General features: G+C 41.0%; 1 protein-coding gene across 6 annotated transcripts in view; it reads right to left on the bottom strand.

The window, feature by feature from the left end:
• The window catches only part of ANO1 (anoctamin 1), a 100,712-nt gene that overhangs the window by 51,621 nt on the left and 22,290 nt on the right, over positions 1 to 26,801 (bottom strand). For 5 of the 6 annotated variants that reach the window (XM_075188285.1, XM_075188284.1, XM_075188287.1 and 2 more), the window contains exon 2: positions 8,935 to 9,101. In XM_075188285.1, coding sequence (XP_075044386.1) covers positions 8,935 to 9,101 — 167 coding nt within the window. Of the gene's footprint in view, positions 1 to 617; positions 701 to 8,934; positions 9,102 to 26,801 lie in introns of those variants that run through there. The other variant, XM_075188289.1, reaches the window with a different exon arrangement.

The raw sequence follows: 26,801 nt of genomic DNA on the forward strand, positions 1-26,801 counted from the left end.
GTTGATAAATCACTCCTATACTTAAGTGTGCCTTAATCCTGAAACAGCACCATTTACACAGGATCTAAAGCGTTAAAAGGTTTGCACTAAAAAATTCAATATTTTTTCAGTGCTTCCCTTTGGTTAACAACGTCCGGAGATGGCGTTAACGGGTCAGTCATTAAGGCATCACTACGATATTTATAAATAGCACTGGTGGGTTTTCCCCCAGATATGCTGGGACTTGTAGTTCCACAACAGCTGAAGGGCCTCAGGACAACCCAAGCTTATCTAACGTGTCCTGTTCTCAGCCCCTGAATGTGGTCTATCCCTAGGCACTCTGAAACATGTAGCATACATGTTATATTATATTATGTCAGCTGGTCAGGAGACTGACAGACCTTAGAGTAGACACAAATATTCTATAAAAAAGAGAAAAACTACTACATTATAATGCTAAACACTTAACGTTTCTTGATTGTAATAAACAAATACATGCCGGTCACGTAAAAGAAACCCTCCGAAATATACACAGAAAGGTAAAAAAGGGATTTAAAACACGTGTAACATTGCTAGGATTTAAAACAGAATCCAAGACTAACAAAAAAGTAACTGATGAAAAGCTGAGTAATACTCACAGTTAGTGACACCATCGAGACCTAGGACTAAGCTGGAGATCCTCCTTATGACTCTAGGACACACAGAGAAATGAGTCCAGGCAGCTTGTGACTCTAGAAACCTAATCACAGACCCATCAGCCACAAGTGGGTGGGTTCCAAAGTCACCCAACACTCCCCTCGTAAACCCAAACCGTTTACACACACTACAGACATGTCGGACGAATTCCCACACAACACAAAGTATGCACTGTGCAGACACGCAGGTCCCTGCATGAAGTGACCTGTGCTCACAGCCTAAAAAAACACAGCACCAAACTGGAGGAGACATTGACACAGCCCAGTCTGGTGTGATCAGCCTCGCTGCGCTCCCCCGGCAGTGGTCAAGCACTGCCATCTACTGCACCTGCGGGGGCCACGGGCCCTCCGTGTCACCTGCCTCATGCCGTGTTAGCACCGATGTCCGCACGCTAATGTCTTACAATGATTTATAGAGTGTGGCTTTTGGCAAAACCACACAAATATAAAAATATTCATGATTAACCATTTCTTAGTTAACCCTTTCTAGGATCACTAGAAGCAAAATTCTGGAATATATTAATTACAAGTGCATAGCAACTAGGGATTTTCTCAAGCAGATTTGTAAGGAGCTTCAGAATATGCTGGTGCTATATAAATATATGTATAATAATAATAAAAAAATACATCCTGTTATTGAAAGTTTACAATCTAAGTGATTTTTTTTTTTTTTTTCAATACAGCTACTGTAGTACCATGTATGGGCAGTAGGAGGCGATACAAAGAAGTTCTTTTGTACAATTGTGAACTATTTAATGGTAAAGTCAATAGACTAAACTTACAATGTGTTTGTGGGGTTTATTATTTATTACTATGTGCAGCATATGAACATTATATTTTCTCTGTATAATATGGGGACACTATATAAACAATAATAACAACATTGATTTAAAAATGGTTTGCAAACTATGCCAACAGCCTCTTCAATTTCGCTGCACTAGGCTTCGGCCTACGTGGCCTTTGTACAGTGCTGGGCCTGATTGCTAACAACAGCATAGATACATACACCCCAACTGTCCCGATTCTGCAGAGCAGTGGTGCATGACTACACCCCTTTCTCATGCACCTGTCACCTCAAATTGGTGTTGTAGCCATTGTACCGATTCCCCAACTTCAAAAGTTGGGATACGTGGTAGGAAATGGACAAACACTGGTGCTCAAAATAACAGGCAGTTAAGGGAACGAGCAAGAAAAACAATGAGTAAGCAGTAACTAATGCTGCGGGAAAGACATCAGTTGGGGGGGTGGGGGGGGGGGGGGAGACCTTTCCTGGGACAGCCATTTTCAGAAGTATTGTCCCGACAGGCAAATAATAGATAACTCTGATAAATAGTAGCAAAAAGCTGCAAATTGGATTGAAAAGTATCAGGTGAAATCCAGCTAGTTGTTAAATAGGCCCCTAAATATCTTCATAAACAGCAAAAGCAACAGTGCCACTGTTAATAGACGTTAAATACAACACATGAAGGGCCATCATAGGAAATGAACTACATTTTACTAAAATAAATGTAAGTAATTTCCAAACATAGTTTGAGGTTGATAATAGTTTGATATTAATACTCTAAGGCAGGATTAGGCAACCTATGGTTAATACAGCGGATTTGGATCTACATGTCTCAGCCTGGCCTAGTCACCAGCTGGTAGACCATGGAGAGCCATAGGATGCCTACTTCTAAAGTATTCTATCGTATACAAATCACTCAGAGTGAGCTCAGTAGCTCATTTGTCAAAACTGATCAAACAATTAGAACACACATGCAGGGTTGACATCTTTTTATCACTTACTTCTACTAATCCAAACTGTTTGGGCTGATCTGTGCGTATTGGGGGCAGTGGCAATGGAGATTCATATACACACAATTCATCCTCTGTTGAGATCATTTTCCTATGCACCCTGGAGAAGTAACAGGACAAATGGAGCACCCAACTCACCAGGGTAATTAAACACTCAGCTGTAGAGGGACACAGAAACCCCTCCCAGTAACCCAGCCGAGCAGCACTTACTAAACTCAGCTCCAGAATCACTAACTGAACACACAGCTCCTGTTGAATCTTCCCTCTGGGTCTACACACAAAATTCAGGTATTAAGCAATCAGACACATCCCTGTGTATATGATAAACCTGCACATTGCTTGTCTGTAGTACCTCATTAGCTGTAACTGGAGTCAACTGAGGAACACACTGAGAATCCTCTACAACAGGTTAAGTAAGAGACTAGCAGGTCATGCTGGGACTTCTAGTACCACAAGAGCTGGAGAGAGACAGGCTGGGTTATAAATGTAAGTTCACATTCTTCTAACTAGTATAACGAGTATTACACTGTATTAGGACATCTAGAATAAAGCAAATACCGGAAGATACGTGAGAAATGTTAGCAGCGGGAAACTTCTGTATTCAGCTGGGACTTGCATTATGCCCTTCAGATGCTATTGCAAAACTCCCTTGAGTAGAGATTTTCTATACTGTTGCAGCTATAGACAATGTGTCTTTGCAAAGTTGACAACGTTTTAAAATAGTTTCCAGGGACAGTATACAGCTGAGCTGTGGCATGTCAGCTTGTCACGTGAGATACTGTGCTGGCTGTCCTTGGGGCACTACAAGTCCCATCATGTGATATTTACTGAACTTGTTTCTTTGTACATTTAAATACTTTTCAATAATTATTAACTTATAAAGCCCAGAGGGTGAGAATTGCTGGTGAGCACAATCTAAGGGATTTTATTGGGAAGTTTGGCAATATTGAAAAATAGGGATAGTTCCGAGAACATAAACTTAAAACCGGGGGCTGTCCCCGGAAAATTGGGATGTGTCAGCCTTTTAAAACCACAGCAATCCCATGAAACATTTAGATGTTTTTTATTACTATAAATTACAGTGGTAGGCTATAAGAGGAATGTTGGTATTTACCATTTATTTTCTCTTCAGGCTGCGATGAATAATTTACGATGCTAGACTACCATGGCAGCCACAGTCACATGGCACATGCTGTAGTGAGCACCTCTGTGAGCTCTGTCTGCACTGTTACATCCTCCTTCTCCTCCCTCTGCCATCACGGGACATGCTGAGGACTGTGAGCCTGTGTCTGTGTAGCAAACAGACTGTGCCTGTGCCTGTGTCTGGTAGTCATTTTTGTTTGCCAACCAGAGAGCTTTTAAAAAGGATTTCTAGGAGGATAGCTAAGAAAAATGATGCATGCATAGAAGGTACTTGACTTGCTATTTAAATGAAAGTCAATAAAAATCTTCTATGTGGGGTTACTGACTTAATGCAGTTTGAATGAAATACCTGACCTTAAAAATGGTTAGTTCCATCAACATTGGGAAATTTCATTGTCGATGGAATTGCACAAGTTAAACATAAATGCAGGTTATTACATACCTGGGGTTCGGCAGTCCACTTGGTGCAGTAAGTTTTCAGTTTTGGGTGGAGTTACCCTGTAAGTTTTACTCCGAATACAATGTCTACAAGTAATTTATTACTTCCGGTCTATGTATGTCCACAAGCAAATTGTCTCTAATAAGTGCAATAATAATGTGTGCAGAAGGCAGGATACTTTATTATGAACCCAAAGCTCTATGTCCATATTTTTCATTTGATCGTTAAAGCAGGGTCATCATCTAAAGTTACTGCATTGTGTTACATGGCATTTTGAATGCAGGTAGGGTTTGGATACAGAAGCTGCATGCATAAAGATTTGGATGTTTAGACTGACTGATAATGAGCAGATCTGTCTCCAATGTGGTTACAAATATGGAAAGCTGAAGTTGATAGATCAGGGTGCCCAGTGGTCAGGTGAAACGCGTGGCAACCCTTTAGAGCAGGAAGTAGCTTACAGAAGAGGTGTGGTACTGTGTCAGTGTCCATAATATAGAATGCAGGTGAACTTCACTGTATCAATGAGGTTCATTGATACATTTTATCAATACAAATTTATTGTAACAATGAAGTTCATTGAGTCCCCACTTGGGGTGTGTATGCAACTAACCAATCAGAGTGGCCTTCTCACTCTCTAACCAATTAGAGGGAAGCTGCTGTGGATTGGTTAGTTGCGGACAGGCCCCAGGCCTGTCACTCACCACATCGGGGTAACTTTGTGCGGGCCTGATTCCTTTAGAGAGTTCAGCCCTGTGCTGAATAGACTGGTGCGGTGCCCCTTTATTACAACAGGGGGTATCTACGCTGTGGGTTGCGGTCTTGCAAGGGGAAGTCATGCTCTTTGGCCCTCAGCATTAGCGGTAATAAGCCAACGATGTGAGCACTGGGGCTTGGGTCACTTTTTCGGGCGGGGGTAACGACAAACAAGTGCATTTTTAAAATGGATTTAATTTATCTTCTTTTTTTGTATATGAGATAAAATACCAGTCATCATCATTAATGCGCTTTAAATGTGTCTTTATGCAGACACAATCATAACCACATGATTGTCATTTTCTGCACGCATTTAACACATATGTTTTGGAAACAAATCTAACTCTACATGACGCTCAGAGTAACTTCTTTTTCTGATTGAAAATCTTTGTAAAACGACAGTGCCACCAACTGAGTTACCCCAACATTTTGGCTCTAAACCCCGAAGACCCTGAAATATATTAAAAACCCCTGACCCTTAGTCGGTTTTTGGCAAGTACTAAAATCTGCACAGATTGTATATGCCGTAGCCTGCAAAGAACTACAAAAACAATAGTACACAACCTATAGCTACATAGAAGTATTCTAGCAAAACAATTATCTTGCAACAAAAATGACAAGCACTTTAAATTAAAGTACGTGGAGAGTGAAACTAACACATCTGAGACGTCGCATTTTCTGAAGGGTTACACAATACGATTGCCGCTCACAGCTAGTTTTGGGCGTGAATATAATTCACTTCTCTTTAATAATGTACACAACCCATTAGAAACATTGCTGAGTCTATATGTGTGTATTCACGTGAATGCACCCACAATTATGAGTAGAACGGTTTGAATGTCACGGCTATATATTGGTATACGTGAGAACTTTCTGCTGAAAGTTAGGAAGCATAGGATGCTCATAAAACATTTTTATTATATTTTCATGCACTGTCTACCAAGACTTTTATTGAAGATCCTGTGTCATGTAAAATTATGTTTTCACTTTAGGACATTGTCAAACCCCCTCCCCCAATAGCCTGGTTACTGCTGCTGTCCAATGGCCAGGACATTTTTGCTAATTATTAAATCTTGTTTGTAGCATGCCGTTGGTGTGTTTTAATACCCAAGGAATCATCTTAAAGAGGAATAAAAAAGGCATATTGAACTGAACCTGCTCGATTGCTTTCTATTAAACCTCACCTGGTCACAGCAGAAGCTGCTGATTTGTGAATGGAACCTATGAATTCACTAGAATTCACTAGTAACAAGTGACCTCGATGGGGCCCAAAATGGTATACAGTGTACAGGAAAATGCACTTTATCAATTTACAAGGACCAGCAACATCACTGAATGACTTTGTGCCTCCGTAAGGTCACTGGTTCCTTGTGAATAAATAGACAACATTGTCATAGTTATCATAGATTGGAGAAAAAGTTCTGTTCCGAGTTCTATAAAAAAACAATATTTATGCTATATATCTATAAACCTTGACAATCAGGAGCTCCTCGCTATGTACAACAGGACCTGCTGCTATCCTTCAAGCTTTGCTGTTTAATATGATTGTATAGTATATATTGATGCTTTGTAGAATATAAGGGCTCCGTTGTCTAGTTGATACAGATACATATATTTTTATATGATCATTTTAGCGAATAGCATTTAGCCATTAATGGTCAAGACACAGATGTACTAGGTCCAATTTAATATTTATACTTTCGTGCTGTCCTATATTGGTTCTGCCTATAAAGTGTCTATAATTTAAATACAAATAAGAGGTGGTGTAAGTTTGTAGAACAACATCCACTGTCATCAACAGCTTTTCGTTAAATGTGAAATAATGTCCTAATACATAGAGTTGAAGCCTCCTCTAAGTAAGAGTGGAAATGACATGTGCTTTTGAAATGTTATATATTATTGTAACGTGATAATAACTTAATAATACGTTTAATAGTTTTGAGAAACAACAATGGTTATATGGAAAAGGTTAATTTAAGTATTACCTGTGTGTTGTTATCTCACGGCTGGTAACACGTTTATTTCCCAAACAGCCATGTTTCTAAATTACTGAGGCGCATTGTTCTAATGTATAAATAAAATATGGATATGAAAGGGTTGTTCATTATTGGACTTATTCTCAGCTGATTTCTACCCCCAGAGGGTAAATGTATCAAGCTGAGAGTTTCCGGAGGGTTTGAAAAGTGGAGATGTTGCCTATAGCAACCAATCAGATCTTCCATTTTGAAGAATGTGCAAAATAAATGATAGCTAGAATCTGATTGGTTTTTCAAACCCGCCAGAAAACTCTCAGCTTGATACATTTACCCCCAGGTGTCCACTTATCTGAAGCTCTGTGGGTGCCTGAGTACCCCCATTGCCATTCAGTAATATGAGTGGTAGCGTTGGGGGTTCTTGAGCACCCCAATTATTTTTAAAATTATTCACCAGATTGCTTCTAAAGAGGAATGGGTGGATTTGGATTCAAATCAGGAGCGGATGTCAGCAAATGGGCAACCCCTTAACTGATTTTTTGTTTGTTAATGGTCTGATTTACAATTACCAACTTGGGGGTATATTTACTAAAGGGTAGGTTGGAAAAAGTGGAGATGTTGCCTATAGCAACCAATCAGATTCTAGCTGTCATTTTGTAAAATGTACTAAATAAATGATAACTAGAATCTGATTGGTTGCTATAGGCAACATCTCTACTTTTTCAAACCCGCAGTTTAGTAAATATTCCCCTTGATGTTGAGAGTGTCTATCCTTTATTAATACTATGTACCACTACCCATGGGTTTCCAAGAGTTTGCATTGATGGGTGTTATTAAACTGGCCATTTTAATGATACCATCCTTGTATTGATCTGCACAAATATCACAACAGATCCTAGACATTAAATGACAGCAGCAAAATGTAACGCTACAAATTTTGAAAATGCCACATAATACATTTAGTCATAAATAATAATGTGAAAATGTTATATTGAATGCAGAAATGGGTGAACATACGTGTCCATTTGTAACTTGCCTAAAAAAAGGGATATTCCGGAATAAAAATGGGGCATTGTGTTATGTCCAAAATAGAATTGGGGGGGGGAGGGGGAGGGGTAAATTTTGCAGATTACAGCAAAACTACCCCCGTATGAGTATCTCCCCTCCTCCTCCATCTGGAGAACTGCCCTTGAACAAACACTAAAGACTTATTTTGCTTTTACGTAGAGAGACGTTTTGCCCGCCATGTTATTAATACTCCACAGGTGCTAGTCCTAGGATATAAAATACATATGTACATATTGACACAGGACAAATAGGCACATCCTGAATCCCTACGTTTACAAAATGCTTACAAATTCTAAATAAAAGGTTGCAGCGATTGAAGGTGGATTTATTGTTCTTGGGGATGTTTGCAGAACGGTGGCAAACAGTCAGTAAAAAAAAAAAGAAATCTAAAGTTCATTAAAAATAGTAAAACACTTTTCACACGACTAATTAGCACTCACCAAAATTTGAGGTTTGACCTGATACAATTTGTATATGCAAAATACTTGGACCTTCTGTACATTTTTACTAAGTCAGTGAAAAATATTCCTAAAGGTCGGTAACCCTAATTTGTGGAGCGTGCTGGCACCCAACGCTTGCCTGATTTATACTTAAGCTTGGCAGCGAAATGGGCAACTGCATGATGTACATCAGGGACATGTAATAATCAGATTATTATATTCCACTAGTAACAGGCAATCTATTTGTGGGGCAGGGGGACGTATATTGTGGGAAGGACATTTGGGATCGTCAAAGCAATAAAGTTAACCCCCTCCAAACCCAAAGCTCTTGTAGTACTTGGCTCAGACGATTATACTTTAGATTGTAAGCCCCTGTTTCCCATATATCTCCTGCACATTTACTGGTGAAGGTAAGATTTAATATATAAAAACTCTGAACTGTCATTGAACCTATATCTTGGGTCCTAGAAATGACAGTGGGATTGCACTGAATTGTCATGCGGCTGTGAAGGGGTTAATGTTATTGTATAGTAGAATCCCAAAGGGGTTGTTATCCAGCTGTAGAACATGTAATAGACCATTCCACTCCGCACAGATACACAATGTGGCAACATATGTCACCTAAAGCCAATATAACATCTGCCACTTACCAGGGTGTCGGGTTGAATGTAGCCAATGTCTTCTATTGCCTTGATATTGATGATGTGGATGCCTTTCTCTTCCTCTGGAGTGGCATGGTACTTCTCGTTCTCCTTCATTGTCTCCAGTAAACTTTCTTCAGCCAGAGGATCAGCCTCCAAGCCTCCGCAGGCAGAGTCTGCAAGACACAAGAGCACATCCAACTGAGGCAATGATCAGAGCCTGTCTCTCCCACGCCTCTAAAAACCTGCTCTCTGCTGAAGCTCAGCCTCCCTGGTCTTCCTCCATTCCTCCTTGCTCTACCCAGCAGTGTGTGTTAAACTAAATGCCTCCGGGAATTAATTGTCAGTGTGTATTACTCATGAATCAGCTAATTTAATCACACTTATGTTCACTAAACGGTGTTTGCCCTTGGTCCCCCCTCCCTTCACTCATCAAAAGTTTTCTTCGAGAGGATGGAAATTTCTGCATACCTTACGGAGTTCTGTGATTGTCACAATTAACATGTTCTCAAACGACTTATACAGTACAGCACCTAAAACTTATGTAATATATGTTTCCTACCACGATTTGTTGGAACAGAGTAAATGCACCTGTTTAGTGTGAACAAACTTTAACAAAAGTGAATTGTCTGCTCTGCTCTTTATTGATGTTTGCAGAATGAAATCATCCCAGATATGTTCTTTAATGGATTATGGTGTATTTGTTCATTTCACATCCTCTGCTAGTTCCCCAGGCATTTGGGGAATTTGAGGCATAAATATGTTGCAACCAAAACTTCAAAGCTTATAGAAGGGGCTAAAGAAAACCTTAACTGAAGAAAAACAAACGTAAAAATAGAAAAACGTTTAATTGTTTCCTGGAATATCCATTCATAACATGCACATAGGGGGGTAAGAGCTCCAAGCTGCAGTGACAGTCAGTTTTTATGTGTGATTCTGCATATATATGACATACTTGGGACCCACTATTTCATCTTGACTGGCAGATAGATGAGACTGCACCAGCAATCTACGCACAGCAGGCTGCCATGATTGCTCCTCTGAGCTCTGCTCTGTCCCCTCCCCCTTATCCCAAGCCCCTCCCCTCTAAACAAATGTCTGATAAGAAAATAAAGTACATCTACAGTATGAAAGTAGAGTGTTGCAGAAGGAGGCGGTGGTGGCGGGAGTGGGGGGGGGGTGTATTCGCTAACATGGGAGAAGATCTTATATGGAAAGACAATAAGGACAATGGCGGTGCTTCAAATGGGCAGTTAAACTTGCTGTGTACCTTCCGATGTTTTCTATTGCCCTCATACAGTGCCAGCACTAGGTGGCGCTGCCTGTCTCCGGAGATGTGGCCCCACCCCCTGCTGCTTTTTACCTTAGCAGGTGGGAGGTGAGGGCAGAATCCTCTGCTCCTCAGTGTGAATGGGCACTTGACTATGACATCATAGCCCAGCGCAAGCCTATCACAGACATGAGGTTAAATGTATCGAGCTAAGAGTTTTCTGGTGGTTTTGAAAAACCAATCAGATTCTAGCTATCATTTATTTAGTACATTCTACAAAATGACAGCTAGAATCTGATTGGTTGCTATAGGCAAAATCTCCACTTTTCCAACCCGCCGGAAACTCTCAGCTAGATACGTTAAAAAGACTGGAAGAATGACATTATATCACTCATTCTGTGTTTTAGGCGCCCCTTAACCATTAGCATCCTAGGCAACTGCCAGTAGCGCCCGTCGTGCTTTGATGTTGATAATATGGATGTCTTTCTTTAGCCGGTACTATAAGAGCATATACAGAAAGCCCTTCCGTAATATAAATGACATGGTAAAGCTTTATAACAAATGTAGATAGTATGCCTATAACTTGTAATTCCTGACAGTCGTTGACAAGCAGAAGCAACTCGGATATTCCATCAACAGCGGACGGTACCTAAATAGATGCACAGGGAAGGATAGTGTTGTCAGCGCGCCACGGGGTTATGTGAAGCCTACATACCATGCCAGCCTGAGACAATCTGCATATCTCTATTCTTGCAGCATGAATTGCATATTTTGATCTTCTGACATTACCGGTAACACGAGCGCCCAGTGTGTGTGAGCGTCGTCCTTTATGTGTCTGTCAAAGTGACAGAAGCTCAAAGAATAGCGGTTCACAAAGCACTTAAAGTGCCCAACTGCTGTGCCACAATGATCCCAGGGGCAGAGAACGCTGCGTACGTGTCTGAGGCTCAGGTCCGCCAGGAGAATAAGAATAAATGTCGGAAAGTAGAGTGAAAATAGTGGAGTGTCCAGTGTAAATAATAGTAATAGAAGTTCTAGCGAATGAAATTGAGATGGATATTTAAAAGTAAACATTAAAAAAAAAATAACATTTTATTTTTTGACTTTTATACATATTAAGCCCCTCACGTCTTTTGTCCTACATGAGTAGACCAATTTTCTCTGTAAATTCCTTTCATCAAAAAGTGTGTGTGTGTGTGTATATGTATATATGATATATATATATATATATATAATCTAATATATAAATGCTTAGTGGCGTCTGTCTGTGTGTGTGTGTGAAAAAAAAAAAACAAGTTGCAGCGCCACCTGCTGGGCGGAGTTATACACTGACCTACTAAATTCTTAGTGTGTGTGGGGAAAAAAATTCAAAAAGGACTGAAATTTGGTAGGGCTCAAACTCATTTTCGTGAGGTAATTTTACCTCATGAACACACATGTGTAGAGGCGTGCGTTAGTGTGTGGAAAAAACTATTTTCTCAGAAAGGGCTCATCCAATTGACCTGAAATTTGGTATACTGACATTATTTGACAAAAAAATTAGAATAGTCAAGTCAGTTAACTTCCATCACCCCCCCTTCCCCCCTGTGGGAGGGGTAGTAAAGGCTAAATTTACGAGTTGAGGGGTCAAACTCATTTTCGTGAGGTAATTTTACCTCATGAACACACATTAAAAAGGCCGCTTGCGTCGGGAAGTAACGCTCTTCCCCTGAGGAGGCCTGGGCTAGGCCCAAATGCATGACAAGAACCTTTTTAAGACCTTAAGTAGCTTGATTTGACTAGAATGCATGAGTATCATGCACGGGTTAACTTGTGTGTGTGTATATATATATATATATATATATATATATGTCAAAACAAACATAAAAGGATGGCGCCTTCAGGTGTATAACTTAATTGCATAGATGACAATTATAAAAGCAATAAGCACAGGACCGTCCAGAGGGTATACAACTAGTCAGTAACTGTGTAGGACACCGCCAGGCAATTCATAGGTTGTTGTGATTCGGTGATAAATCAGCATAAGACAATAAAGAATATTGTGCAGTATAATGATAGGGTGGTGTGCGTACCAAATATAAAGAATATAACAGCTTATCTGTGTATTAGCTCCTCAGTCATCACAGCTGCACCACCATTCACAATCAAGATAAAAACCGCTCACCAGATAGAGAAATAAATATGAAAGTACCATAAAGTGTAGTAAATTTCTCAACAGTAGTTTAATCAGCATATAATAAAAATGCACTCACAATATTTGCTGATTAAACTACTTTTGAGAAATTTACTACACTATATGGTACTTTAATATTTATTTCACTATCTAGTGAGCGGTTTTTATCTCGATTGTGAATGGTGGTGGAGCTGTGATTATTATTAGAACATACGAATTACTTCCTACTTCCACGGTCGAAGGAAATTCGGGATGATGAGGAGCCAATACACAGATAAGCTGTTATATTATTTATATTTGGTACGCACTACGCACACCACCCTATCATTATACTGCACAATGTTCTTCATTGTCTTATTCTGATTTATTACCGAATCACAATTACCTATGAATTGCCTTGCGGTGTCCTACACAGTTACTGAATAGTTCTACCAATACCAGCCTACCAATCTTCCACCTAACCCGTCCTCCCGACCCCTATTCTCTCCCATATACGTCAACTGGCTCTCTTTGTGCTTGAGTTTTGTTCACCCTCCCTTAGGATGTAAGCTCAATTGAGCAGGGCCCTCTTCCCTCCTGTCTCCATACCTGATCTTCTGCTCCGTCTTTACTGCATTACCCTGCCTGGAGTTTCTGGAGTTTTGGTATTTATTGTTTATTGTTCAGTAATGTCTTACCCTGTATAGTCTACTGTTTGTGCAGTGTACGGCGCTGCGGAACTCTTGTGGCGCCTAACAAATAAAGGATAATAATAGTAATAATTGTTATAAACCCTCTGGACTTTCCTGTGTTTATTGCTTTTATAATTGTCATCTATGAATTTAAGTTATACACCTGAAGGCACCGTCCTTCTATGTTTGTTTTGACATTTCGTTTCGGACAAACCATCCGTCTTTGAAGACTTGACTGCCACACACATATCTGTGGAGGTGTTTATTAATACAACTCTCCATTAGGGGCAGGGACTGATGTGAGTAAGTTCTCTGTACAGCGCTGCGGAATTAGTGGCGCTATATAAATAAACAGTGATAATAATAACTAATAATACTAGTATACGTGCGCGCGCATTTTTAGACAGAACAAGTGGAATCCAATTCTGCAACTGCTGGAGGACTGGTGATGATGATGATAACGGCTGCTTCTGATTGGCTGATGGCGTATTGACCCCTCCAGCTGAATAGTACTTATGTCATTAGTGCGGCTGCTATATTATATAAAGCTGTGGCTGCCTATTCGCATTTCTCTATTAATATTTCCATTTGGACGATGGCAGGAATTAAGATCCCCATTTGATTGAAACAACAGTTGTTTGTTATTAACTTTGCTTTTATTTCATTATATTTTATATAGTAAATGCAGCTTACACATTTTGTTGATGACTGTCAAGACATATTTCTCTCTTGTGTATAAGACACAAGTCGCACCCCTATGTTATCCTTACACTATCGCGGTGTGTTAGTTTACACGCTTGTTACTCCTGGCGTACGCCTGGCCTATATGCTACGGCTTTTCATAGTCACGTCTTTTCCTGCTTATGGTCGGGCGCAAATGCGACCACCTATTTACAAGATCCTAAGGGCTAGATTTACTAAACTGCGGGTTTGGAAAAGTGGAGATGTTGCCTATAGCAACCAATCAGATTCTAGCTTTTATTTATTTAGTGCACTCTACAAAATGACAATGATTGGTTGCTATAGGCAACATCTCCACTTTTTCAAACCTGCAGTTTAGTAAATATACCCCTAAGTGTCTCACTGTGGAAGCTTTGGGGGAACAAACATGGCCGGACTACATTAAATAAAGTCATTTACTGAACATAGATATAAGACAACAATAGTAAGTCACCATTTTCAAAAAAATAAACTTCACATCACTTTTCACTGCATTTACTACAACACGGGTAGAAATCAATAACTATTTAATCAATATCTATATATTTGACCAATAGGATCAATAATATTATAAACAGTAGTTGAATTATGGGGAAAGGCTTACCAGGTGTTTACTACGAATACACGTTCACCTTCCCTGATCTTTGTTCCTGATCACGCTCCACAGCGCAACAATCACTGGAGCAGAAGATAAAATTCAGAAACGGAGAACTCTTATTTTTTTACTATAAAGAATGTTTAATTCATAAAGTGAATGTCAGAAATGTCTGTTTTGTTAATTAGAGTGATAAAGCGGAGTGACTAGTGTGCATAATAATAAAAGTTCTCACAAAGGTAAATTTAAAAGATAGTTGCCTACTCTTGCGGAATGTCCGGGAGACTCACAAATTTCTGTGAGTCCTCCCGGCCTTCTGGGCGAACAGGGCAACCTCCCGGATCCCGGCCAGCGCAAGTTAAGTGGAGGGGGCGGGGCTTAGTGGCGTGAGTCACGTGTCATCGTGTCCCCGCCCCTTGCTGGTATAGGGCAAAATGGTGATGACCGCTTAGGGGGCGGGGCTTAGATATGCAAGTCTCTGAGCCCTGCCCCCACACGAGCACCTGCCCCCGGACCTCCCGAAAGGTAAAGTAGTTAAGTATCATATAAAAGTTGGCAGTTTTGACCTAATCCTGCTTTGTTTTAATGCACGTGTGAGAGAGGTGAATCACGAATACATACCTCCCAACTGTCCCGATTTTCAGCGGGATAGTGCCGATTTTAAGGCTCTGTCCTGCTGGGGATATGTTTCCCCCGCAATTGGGAACGTTGGAGTAAGAGAGATTTATAATGGGCAGCCTATTGCTTTACACCACTAAGCAGCCCCCTGTGGGCGTGGCTCTGCCCCATTGTGACATGACCACTCCCCCTGTTCTGCTGCCAGTTCTACTGAAATGTTGGGCGGTATGGGATTAGTTCAAGAACAGCAAGGACGTGCACACACAGTGCGGCGTGTGGCCTATTTTAAGTATAAAATATATGTACTTGCAGAATAAAAAAAAGAAAATAAATAAGTCCAACCAATCAGGGTGACTTTCACATTATCTAGCCAATAGAAGCAAAGCCGCTGTGATTGGTTACTTGTGTAACATGTTACAAGCCTTTGGCTTGTCATGTGTGCTGCGACTCAGCTAGGAGCAAGTTGTGCATCGTTTATCAGGGTTTTTTATTTTTATCTATTGGTTTAACAGGCTTTAGGAAAGCGATGAAGAACACAAAGAGAGTTTGGGTGAGCCTTTATTTAAAATAAAGGACTTTCAATAGATTATTTATGTGTTTTATTTTCTTAGTACTTTACTAAAGGGCACTTGTAGTGCTACAAGCACCAGAACGCTCAGCAGTCATGGGTATTCTGGTACTTGTAGTTCTACAAGCGCAAGCATACCCAAGCCATTAACAGCTGCCAGGGCTTGCTGGGACCAGTAGTGGGTGTGGGTTTCCATGCTTTAGTGGGGGACTAAGCCAAGCTGGCACTGGTCGTGGCCTTTGTGGAGGGATCCCACGCTGTTCATATTACAACTAGCAACAATATAAAATTTATATTCATCCACAAAACTTCCTTGTTTGAAATGAACAAGAAACAAATATTCTCAAATGTGCATTTATTTTTTTGAGCAGTTTTAAGATAATTTTTAACATTGTTTTTTTTTTTTGACTCAGTCCGTCATGGGTTTAGGTAGCAGGATCCAGGCTCTGCAGCCAGAAGGTATGTAGGTAGAGATGTAGGTGGCCCAGACCTCGCCCTGATACTAAAAGGTTTACAGGCCCCAAGGGTTACAATTACTATAGACATATGAATGTTGAATTTATTATTCTGAGAGTGATGAGTGTCTGTTTGATTGATTTGTCAATTGTTGCAAGAATTAACTACTCATCAGAGATAGAGCTAAATTTAGTCCTTACAGTATGCTATGTAGGTGCTTCTGTATATAAAGAATGTTGGGTTTGGTGAATTGGAGTCGTGCCGGACATTCTGCTGTCATTGAGACAACTACATAGACATCGGCTCTCATGTGTCCGCAGTTCACACCTGTGTTTGTTCTACTTGTTCTACGTGTCTAATGCTCCGCAGTGAAGCAGGTGCAGCATCAGGAAACAATGTCTAGAAAACCAGTAGTATCTGCAAAACATTTCCCCGTATGCTAAAAATATAGAAAGCTGAGTAAGAAGGTTGACGCCTTACCTACAAAATCTTCTTTAATTGCTTGTTTTAATTTCTGTTACATAAGCTGGGTAAGCGGCACTGGCTCTTCATAGCTATCTACTATATAAATGCCTAGTGGCGTGTGTGAAAAAAAAAAACCAAGCTGCAGCGCCACCTGCTGGGCAGAGTTATACACTGACCTATATATTTCTTGATGGAGAAGTGACAGTTGGGAGTGGTTGGTGGTTGCCGGGGGTGACAGTGGGGAGTTTTTAACACCTTAAGTAGCTTGATGAAGGATGAGGTGATGGAGAAAAATGATGAGGTGGTGACATGTGGACAAAACCACGTTAAAAAAGGGCGCTTGCGTCGGGAAGTAACGCTCTTCCCCTGAGAAGGCCTGGGCTAGGCCCAAATGCATGACAAGACCCTTTTTAACACCTTAAGTAGATTGATTTGACTAGAATGCATGAGTATCATGCACAGGTTAACTTGTTCCTAATACAGAGGAATGGTTCCTTTAGAAGCTTTTGTAGTAGTGATTGCTAAAATTTATTTAGGAGGTTCTCTCTCGTTTGTTTGCGCCCTCTCTCTTGTCGTTAGTTCACTTTCTCTCATGCTTGTTCTCTATCTCGTTTGTTCATTCTCCTATTTTTCATTCGTTCTATCTTTGTTCTCTCTCTTGTTCATTCATTCTCTCTCCCTCTCACTCGCTTGTTCGCTCTTACATTCTCTATAGTTCATTTTCTCTCATTCATTTTATCTTGTTCGTTCATTCGCTCATTTTCTCTTTCGCTCTTTCTCTCATTTGTTCACTCTCTCTTGTTCCTTTATTTTTTTGCTCTCATTAATTGTTCTTCCACTTTCCCGTTAGTTCTCTCGCTCTCTTGTTCGTTTGTTACCTTCCTCTCTTATTCGTTCAGTCTCTCGTTCTTGTGCGCTCTGTCTCTTATTTGTTCTTTCTTTGGCTCTCTCTCTTGTTCGTTCTGTCTCTCCTGTTTATTCAGTTTCTCTCTTCTATGATCTCTCTCATTATTCTCTCTAATTCGCTCAATCCCACCTCTATTCTAGCTGGTTTGCTTCCTTTCTTTCGTTTGTTAGCTTTCTCTCCTTCTCTATCGTTGGCTTCATTTCATTTGTTGGCGCCCTCTCTCTTTGCTGCCTATCTCTCGGGGGTTTATCTCGCTCTCTCTGTTTTTTTGCTCTCTTCTCTCATACTTGTTTGCTGCTTCATTTCTTTCTGCATTGTTTGTTTTCTTCCTGTCTCATTCATTCACTTCCTCTTTCTTCCATTCATTCTCTTTCTTCGATTTAGGCTCGCTCACTCAGGTTCATTCTGACTCTCTCTTTCGCTCTCTCTCAAGTTTGTTTTCTCTCATTAGTTTTCTCTTTCATTTATTCTCTCTCATCCGTTTATTTTCTTTTTCTCTCTCACGTGTGCGCTCTCTCTCCCTTGCACGTTCTCTCTCTTTATTTTCTCATTCTTGGCTCTCTCTGCATTCTCTCTGGTTTGTTTCATAACTTCATTCTCTTTCTCTTTTCTTTGTTCTCTCTTTCTCTTTGTTACCTTTCTCTTTCTTATCTCTCGCTCTCTGTTCTCCCTCCTTTGCACTCTCTTCTTGTTCTCTCTCATTCTTTCTCTTGCTCATTCTCATTCTCTCTTTCTCTCTCCCTCTCTCCCTCGTACTCCCTATCTCCATTGCTCATTTTTCCTGCCTCTCTCGCTTGTTCTGTCTATCTCTCTCACTTTCTCTTTCTCATTCTCTCTTGCTCGATTTTTCTCTCTCATTCTCTCTCACATTTGTTCTCTCTTACGTATTCTCTCTCTCGCTTGTTCTCTTTCTCATTCATTCCCTCTTGCTTCTTCTCTCTCTATCCACCTCTCTCTTTCTCGTTCTCTCTCGCTAGCTTTTTCTCTCTCACTTGGGGGCACATTTATCAATATTCACATAAAGTGAAAAATAGTTTTCAATCCTTATTGCAATGCTAAGGATTGAACTATTTCTCACATTTATGTACAACCCTGCACAGAAACAGCAGTTCCGAAAAACTGCTGTTTCTGTGATAAAAAAAAAATCATACTTACCCCCCTCTTCAGAACGCGATGTCCCTGGATCACCTCCTGGTCCTCTTCACTCCTCTTCTTACTGCAATTGCGCATGCGCACAAACATCTTGCTCTATCTCTGCAACTATAGTTGCAGAGAGCGAGCGGTGATTGACAGGGAGGGATCATGTGATCCCTCCACACATGCGCTGTCCAGCTCTGCTCCTCGGAGCAGAGCTGACAGTACTGAGATTTTTCATTTATGATAATGTACGCCAGCTTCAGCATCATGACAGGTCCCAGAAAAAAATGTTTTTTCGGAACTTGGTTAGATTGCGGCTGCGAGCAGTCGCCATACTGTAGAATGGTGACTGCTCCCAAAAACGAAGAGGAGTGCAAAGCAGCAGATATCCATAATATCTGCTGCGATGCACCTTTAATAAATATGGGGAGGACATGGAGGTACCTTATTTTGCCGGTAAGAGCACTATCGTGCTTTCTTAAATATGCCCCTTGTTCTCTTTCATGGTCAGTCATTTTGTTTCTCTCTATCTCACGGACTCTCGCTCGTTCTCTGAAGCTCATTCTCTTTCTCTTTTCCATTTCCTCTTGTTCTTTCTCTCTCTCTTGGATGGATCATAAGAAAATGATTCTGTTCCTCCATTTTTTTTATCTGAAATAAGTTTTTTTTACACGATCAACCACAACTAGGTCCCAATCTGTTGATGTGACTTTACGGCCTTTGTGGCTCCATACGTGCTTCGAATTGCAGAAGACTAGATCTAAGCATCCAAATTGTCTATTAAAATCATTTTATTGTCAACACCTTTACTTTGCGTGCTCCCAACCTTTTTTGATTTCCTATAATTTAATCCTCCTTTCCTAATGATCATCTTACTCTAAAACTCCTTATTGCGTTATCTCTGATTTCTGCTTCAGCTGCTCTTTGCCTCTTCTGTGGAAATGAAACAATGCTTCAGGTTTTGAATCTGCTGCCAAGTGACTTGTTAGACTGGATACTAGACGGCCAGCTTCTGGCTACACCCAGAGAGCAATCAAAGTCTTTTAATGGGCAAATATCCTGTATGGATATATTACTTAAACAAACCATTGACATAATTCCTCCTGTTCTGCTAACTTTACTTTATTGAATATTTTTATGCTGTCTTCAATTAGTTTCCTGCATATCCTGCTCGTAAATCTTTATGATTTTAAAACAGATATCTCATCCAGGGGTGTGTGATAGTAAACAGTATTATTTATTATTCCGGTGTAGAGTTTTGTGTGATTGCAATTCCCAGACCGTGCCAGAATTTGGTTACTATTTGCATCATCGCCTACCACAGAAGTGCATTGATAGATTTGCACATGGGTTTGAATATTCATGCAAGTTTGCAAATACGCCAGTTAGATACTGTACGTCGGACAATATTTAGAGCGGCATTATTACTTCAATGGCAAGCGTAGGGCGTGCGCCTACTTTCTGTCTAAAAAACACACAACCCAGATAAAACTAACCCACATCCTTATTGCACTGTACTTGGATGTGGACGCCCCATATCCACGTCTTGAAGTGCAAGGGGCAATACAAACTCAAAATACTGGTGCCTCTTGTGCACATGACGGGCCTGAGTCATTAAGGAATGCAATTTGAGGGTTTTTTAAATGGATGGAGAATGCACGCAGGTCCGCCTGCATTCAACACACAGAGGATCTCAAGAAATGTTTCGAATTGAGTACGGGTGTAAGTACAATCTGCCTTTGCGTCACTTGCCGTATGCAGACAGACATAACACTGCAGGATACGTACTGTGCATATGTGTATATATATATATATATATATAAGTCCCGCACATAATTTTTTTTTTTTTACTAAAGACATTAACACCTATTAATAATATAATCACTAATAAAAATACTTTAAAATAAAGTTGGTTTTTTTTCCATTTATTTTTTTACTAAAGTGAATTCTTACAGTTACTTTTGATTGCATACACATGTCCTGGCATTCATATGTGATCATCATCACTATCACTCGGCACTTACACCGACCTGTAGCTGGTGCAAGTGATACGGCTAAAAACCACGTACTGGAGAGACGCCCAGAGCTTGCATCGGACAGATGTGCGCGCGCTCTTTGGCACTCCCTTACTCTTCAATGAGTACGTGCATACGTTCCCCTCCCCCGTTGCTCCCTTGACATTGTAGGCTATTGGCAGTATCCTTTGCTTTCAAAGATGAATTATGTTCATTTGCGTTCACCGGCGTATAGTCCGTATCAGGATTTTATGTAGCCTGCAAAATTACGACGTGTAAATGCATGTGCGTCCAACTGTAAGCCAAACTAGGTAATTACAGGACGTTAGGTATTCATAGATACATATTGCAGACATACAGAGGCATATTCAATTAGGTTTCTGGCGCGTTACCGCGGAACCTGCACAGTATTGACAGTAATACAGTTCTGCAATAACGCAGATTTTCCTACGCATCCCTACGGGGTGCGCATGATTATAACAGTACCAAGGATTGACTTCGCAGACCGGAAACCTAATTGAATATGCCCCACAGAATTATATGTCCACTTTAATTATATATTCCACGATGTGGAGAATAAACATATTGATGTACAGAGAAACTGGGTTGAACCATTTGAAAGAAGGGGGTGGGCTTGCCAAATATATAGAGAGCTTGATTTCCAGCGACTTGCTGGAATCAGCACTTAATACATTTACCCCATGTAGTGTAAACTTGCTGGTCTGAGCCCATTCGGATATCTGGAGTGAACCTGCTAAAAGCCGGTAGCTTCGGTGTAGCGAAAGAAAAGGGAAAGTAGACTGTTATCAAACAGTCCCATGGCAACTACTACAGGGGCTAGCGACCGTCCCTTGGTGGAGTACAAAGGTAATAGTACGTGGTTGTCTGCATATATATATATATTTGCTTCCCCACTGTTAGCATGATCTATATTTAATTAGATTATTAGTTGTGGCAGTTTCCTGATATCCAATACCTTGCCTCCTTGTCGCTAGTAGGGACCCAGTGAAGCTAAAGGTGGCTCCCCATAATATGGGCATCACAGTGGCTCAGTGGTTAGCACTTCTGCCTCACAGCACTGGGGTCATGAGTTCAATTCCCGACCATGGTCTTATCTGTGTGCAGTTTGTATGTTCTCCCTGTGTTTGCGTCGGTTTCCTCTGGGTGCTCCGGTTTCCTCCCACACTCCAAAAACATACTAGTAGGTAAATTGGCTGCAATCAAAATTGACCCTAGTGTCGCCCTCTCTATGTGTGAGTGTGTGTCTACATTAGGGAATTTAGACTGTAAGCCCCAATGGGGCAGACACTGATGTGAGTGAGCTCTCTGTACAGTGCTGCGGAATTAGTGGCGGTGTATAATTGATGATTATGAATCTGCAGAGGATACCAGGAGCAAGTGGATCCTGGGGTAGTTCCCTCTTCTTGGTATTATGACAACCGGATCATTGGTTGACTCTTCTACGATAGGAATCAGGTGAATTTTGAAATTTGAATTGAAGCACTGACGACACCTTAACAATTTCTTATGTTGAGACCACTGAGTGAACTGTGGGACAGCTGTCCAATCAGAGCTCTTGCCACAAAAGTGTCAGAGCACTGAAATTCAATCTTATGCTTTTTCCTTCAGAAGAATTGACTGTTAATCAAGTCAGGCCTCTGCCGTATCTGGGTAATGGATCCATTTTGATAATGTCTGTAATTGTCTATTTAAATGGCTGTAAATCTTGTGCTTTCTGCCTGTTCTATTTCTGTAGAGCTTGTGTGATGTTATTTTCAGTCCTATAAACACTGTGCCGTACTCCTGCTATATTTATGTTACGCTAGTGTATTTTGCAATATTGTTCCTTTGGAAGCCACAAAAAAAAAGACCATTATCTTCGCTTATAACTTTAGGAACAAATACATTCCAGTCAGGCCACAAAGAGGCCCCAATAGGACATTTCTCCAGCATTGATTTATGTATTTGATTCATAGCCATTTTCCCATAGAAGATAACGTTATAAATAGCAGCAGATTGAAAGATTGGGTTTGCCTGCACGTGGACACTTCCTGTAACAGCTGGGTGACAGCATAAGAAAAAGACTTTGTATAAATGTATAAACAGCCCTCTATCCCAAAATATCCCAAATCACTTTAGCTTATTCTGCACCATAGTCATCTAAAAAAAGCATCGTCAATTGATCCAGAGGTAACTATGGTTGACAGCTTGAGAAACCAGTTTGGGATAACTAGTGTTCTAACTCCAACGGTCCTGTGTTCTGGTGGCTAAAAGGCGGTACGGCCTTTTGCAAAATGCGCCTTTGCTGGAAAGGCATAGACAAACTGAGGGTTTCCAAGTGTCTGGAAACCCCCCTCAGAGCCTGGGGCACTGACATGGGAAATGACAGGAGTAAGGGCTAAACTACACAAGTGACTTGCAGTCAAGTAATTGATTACCAGTGATCGCCCAGTTTACAGGAGCTTGTTTCCTATCGGGTAATCTACACATGACCGTTAACTTCAGTTACACATTGCTGCAGTTTAATTTGTCACATAAACTCATACTTGCCAATTTCTAGCAGTCAGCGTCCGGGAGCTGCTGGGGGGTGGAGCTCAGAAAATCTTCCTTTTGGCGCACCTCTGTAACGGGTCCAAATGCCGCGATTCCCTGAGAATCGCAGCATTTTGGGTCAAATTCTGCCCACTTCCTACTGAAATGGGCAGATGCGGGAGGATACCATGCTCTCCTGGGAGTCTGGGAAACCCACCCGGAATCCGGGAGTCTTCCTGACATTCCTGGAGAGTTGGCAAGTATGGGTAAACTTTGTGTGATTCACAGCTTCCCATGTCTATAATAGAGTGTGTGGTAAATCGCTAATTCTAATACTTTGTTTTATACTATTCAGGGCAGGAAATGTTGCTTTGACCTATGCAATGCGATTTCCGATAGATTAGTCTCAGGCACATAAATGCAAAAAGTAGCACAGTGTTTTCTAATCAATTATTCTCCTGAGGTTTAAACACTGTGGGCCTGAGTCATTAAGAAGAGCAAGGCAAAAAAAGGAGTAAGTTTGCCCTGGACAAACCATGTTACAGTGCAAGGGGTGCAAATTAGTTTATTATTTTGCACATAAAGAAAATACTGCCTTTTTCGTCATGTAGCACACAAATACTTGATAACTTACTTTTACACTGAAATTTAAAGTTGATCTAGGACATGGCCTACCCCAACTATACATCTGTCCCCACATTTTAAATTTACCTCCCCCTCCAATGCAACATGGTTTTGCCAAGGTGCAAAGTTACTCCTTTTTTTGTTTTGCTCTCCTTAATATCTCAGGCCCTGCAATTGAAAGTCGTAGTTTAGGGCTAATACCATAATTCCCTGCTGTGTTGTGTACTTTGTGTATCTTCTGGGAGAAAGTAAAATACAAAGAATCTGAAGCTTCGGAGTTGTGCTATTTGAGATTTCTCTTATTTTACCATAATGCTCCACTTTTCTGTATGTTATGTTCATAAATGGGAGCTGCAGATTACGTTTACATTTAGGATGAAAACTTGGTCCAAATAAGCTCTGCCCCACTCCGCCTGCAAATGGCCAGATTTGGGTAAACTGCCCCCAATTTTCTTTTTTGGTTAAGCCCCAACAATTGTGGGAGGTCAGTGCAGGAGGGGGCGTGGTGACGATGGCCCTGCGCCCTGCTATGAAATGCCAAAATTCACTGCATAGCGTGTGGGGCGGGACTTGATGACGCAACATATAGGCTTCGTCTCCACCTCCAAGACCCAGGAGGATGTCTACTCTTTCGGGCTGGGGCCCGGGAGGATCCCCTGAAATTGGTTGAACCTCCTGGAAATTCTGTGAGATTAGGCAAGCATGGTTTAAAGGGTGTGCCACATTGGTAGTTACGCCCCAGCTGGACATTTATAAACCCCTCCACTTGTCTATGGTACTGTCATGTATTACTCAGTTATGTCACTGATGGATAGAAAGAGGAATTGACTATGAAATCCACCGCACCTCTTACCTAATAGATGACAATCTAGTCAGCCAACTTAGAGCATCTGAAAGAATGACAGGTTAAGTCCTGATAGCTTCCTGTAGACATGTGTTCCCAAAAACACAGGATGAGTCTGTATTCTAGAGTAAAGCTTAGACTTGTCACAGCAAGTTCAGAAAACAGAGGATGCCGTGCAGACTGGTGCCGCTTTTCTATTGGGTTCTGGAAGACGTATTTGCAGAGACTGAGCGTTGTTATATGTGAATGGTGCAGCAGTAATACTCTATTCTTAGAGAAAGTCTCTCCTGTGAGATGAGGAAGCATCAGATGACTGTGGTACCATTTCTGTTCGTTGCCGTAAAGGTTTTTCTTTTGCTATACGACTTCTTGTGACTACTTTCATTTGTAACCTTGAAAAATGCGGAATGATGGGGTGATAATGCGATCACAGATTTTTGGTACCGATCATGGTCTAGTGCGACAAGATGTCGCAGATAGAACATACTTACCAACCTTTGGTAAGTTAATTCCGGGAGATCCCAGGCAGGGGGGCGTGGTGGGACGGGCGGTAATTTTTGTCTGGGGGGCGGGGCCAAAATGACGCGATTCGCTTCATTTTGAGGATCAAGATGCCATATGCGGGAGATTTGCCTGCTTTCCCAGGAGCCCGGGAGACCTACCCGAATTTCGGGGGTCTCCCGGACATTCCGGGAGAGTTGGCAAGAATGAGATAGAAGGAAAAGCAGATATTACTTCCCAGGTCTTAAGGACATGAAAAGTTTCTTTTAACATTTGTGTTGATAGCAAACAATTATTAGGTTTGAATTGAACTAAAAAACATCTAACACAGAAGGTATAATCTCCCTTCTCATGTACGAATGTGAGTAGCTGAAAAAATTAATTCTAAAATCTGCCTACTAAACCATGCAATTTAAGCATTATCATTTGAGAAAGAACAGTGCTGAGTCCACAATCGGCCAACCCCAAGCAGCTAGCTCGTGCTGGTGACTGTAATTATCATCAGTGTGTATTTGCACCAGCACTCGCAAAGAGATATGGCTATTAAGGAGGCGCAAGTACATAGCTCCCAACTGTCCTGATTTTAGGGCTCTGTCCCGCCATCCCAAACGGGCCAGCTTTGTCCCGTGGGTGGGAGTTTTGGGGGGTATGTCTCGTTCACCACTGCTCGCCATGGCAGAGCAGGGGCGCCCATTCACTGGGACAGCCTAGTAGTTCAAAAGCGCTAGACACACCCCAGGCGTGGCCACGCCCCCATTGTGATGTGACCAAACCTCCATTGTGACCTGACCATACTTTCATACCCAAATGTTTGCAGGTATGCAAGTGTCAGCTCTGCATACGGATGTAGACGTAATCTTTTTTGGGGGAAACATGCGCAGTAGAAATTTGCATTTTGTAAGCAAACGCACATACACCAGCTTAAAGAGGGTTGAGCATTACATGGCTAAAGTATTAGTAATGTGTGAGCTAGAGAGTTACGAGTAAAGGCTGCCACAGTTATGTCTGGATAGGGGGATTCCAAATGACATGGGTCCTAACAATGTGCATTAATGCTGCTACATCTCCTTCTCCCACACACATCGTAATTATAGATAGTGCTGATGTTGTGTTTCATGTCTATCAGGTGATTCATACATTTCTCAGGAAAGATCAGCATGTAAATCTGTTTGACTCATAAATAAATACATGTATGAACATAAGTACAAGTTAGGAAAGACCATTCTCTATCAACGACCATGTGAAGCAGTTTTATTTCTAGTAGTTTTCATAGTACACACAGATAAATAAAGATAGATAGGTTTTCTATTATTCTTATTTCCCCCCATAGAAGAGCACAAGTGAACAAATGACATACAATAGATTGATTAATGGTGGTGATCTCTTACTAGAGAGAGTGGAGACAAGTGACAGGTGTAGCGGATGACCGATTCATAGACAATCTGGTCCTGCCACCTTCTGGATATAAATTGCCAGCTCTCCCCTGGAGTTTATGGTCCAGAGTAGATAATGACCAATGAATTAACAATGTTCACTTTTGTTTTCAAGGAAACTCTGTGGCATTAGTGATCTTGGTACTGGGCAGACGGAATAGCCTCTCACAGAGATGGTAAAGGCTAATCCAGTAGGATGATAGGTATCATCTCCTGGGGTAGATGGCGACGAACAGCAACAAAAATGTACTTGAATGCAGGTTTTCTGGCCTCAACCAGTTTTATTAGCATAAACAAAGTAAACAAAACATATAAAAACCTTGCCTGTCTGCACCTACTTAAACATT

Source organism: Mixophyes fleayi, chromosome 10 (genome assembly GCF_038048845.1).
Source record: "Mixophyes fleayi isolate aMixFle1 chromosome 10, aMixFle1.hap1, whole genome shotgun sequence".
Classification (NCBI taxonomy): domain Eukaryota; kingdom Metazoa; phylum Chordata; class Amphibia; order Anura; family Limnodynastidae; genus Mixophyes; species Mixophyes fleayi.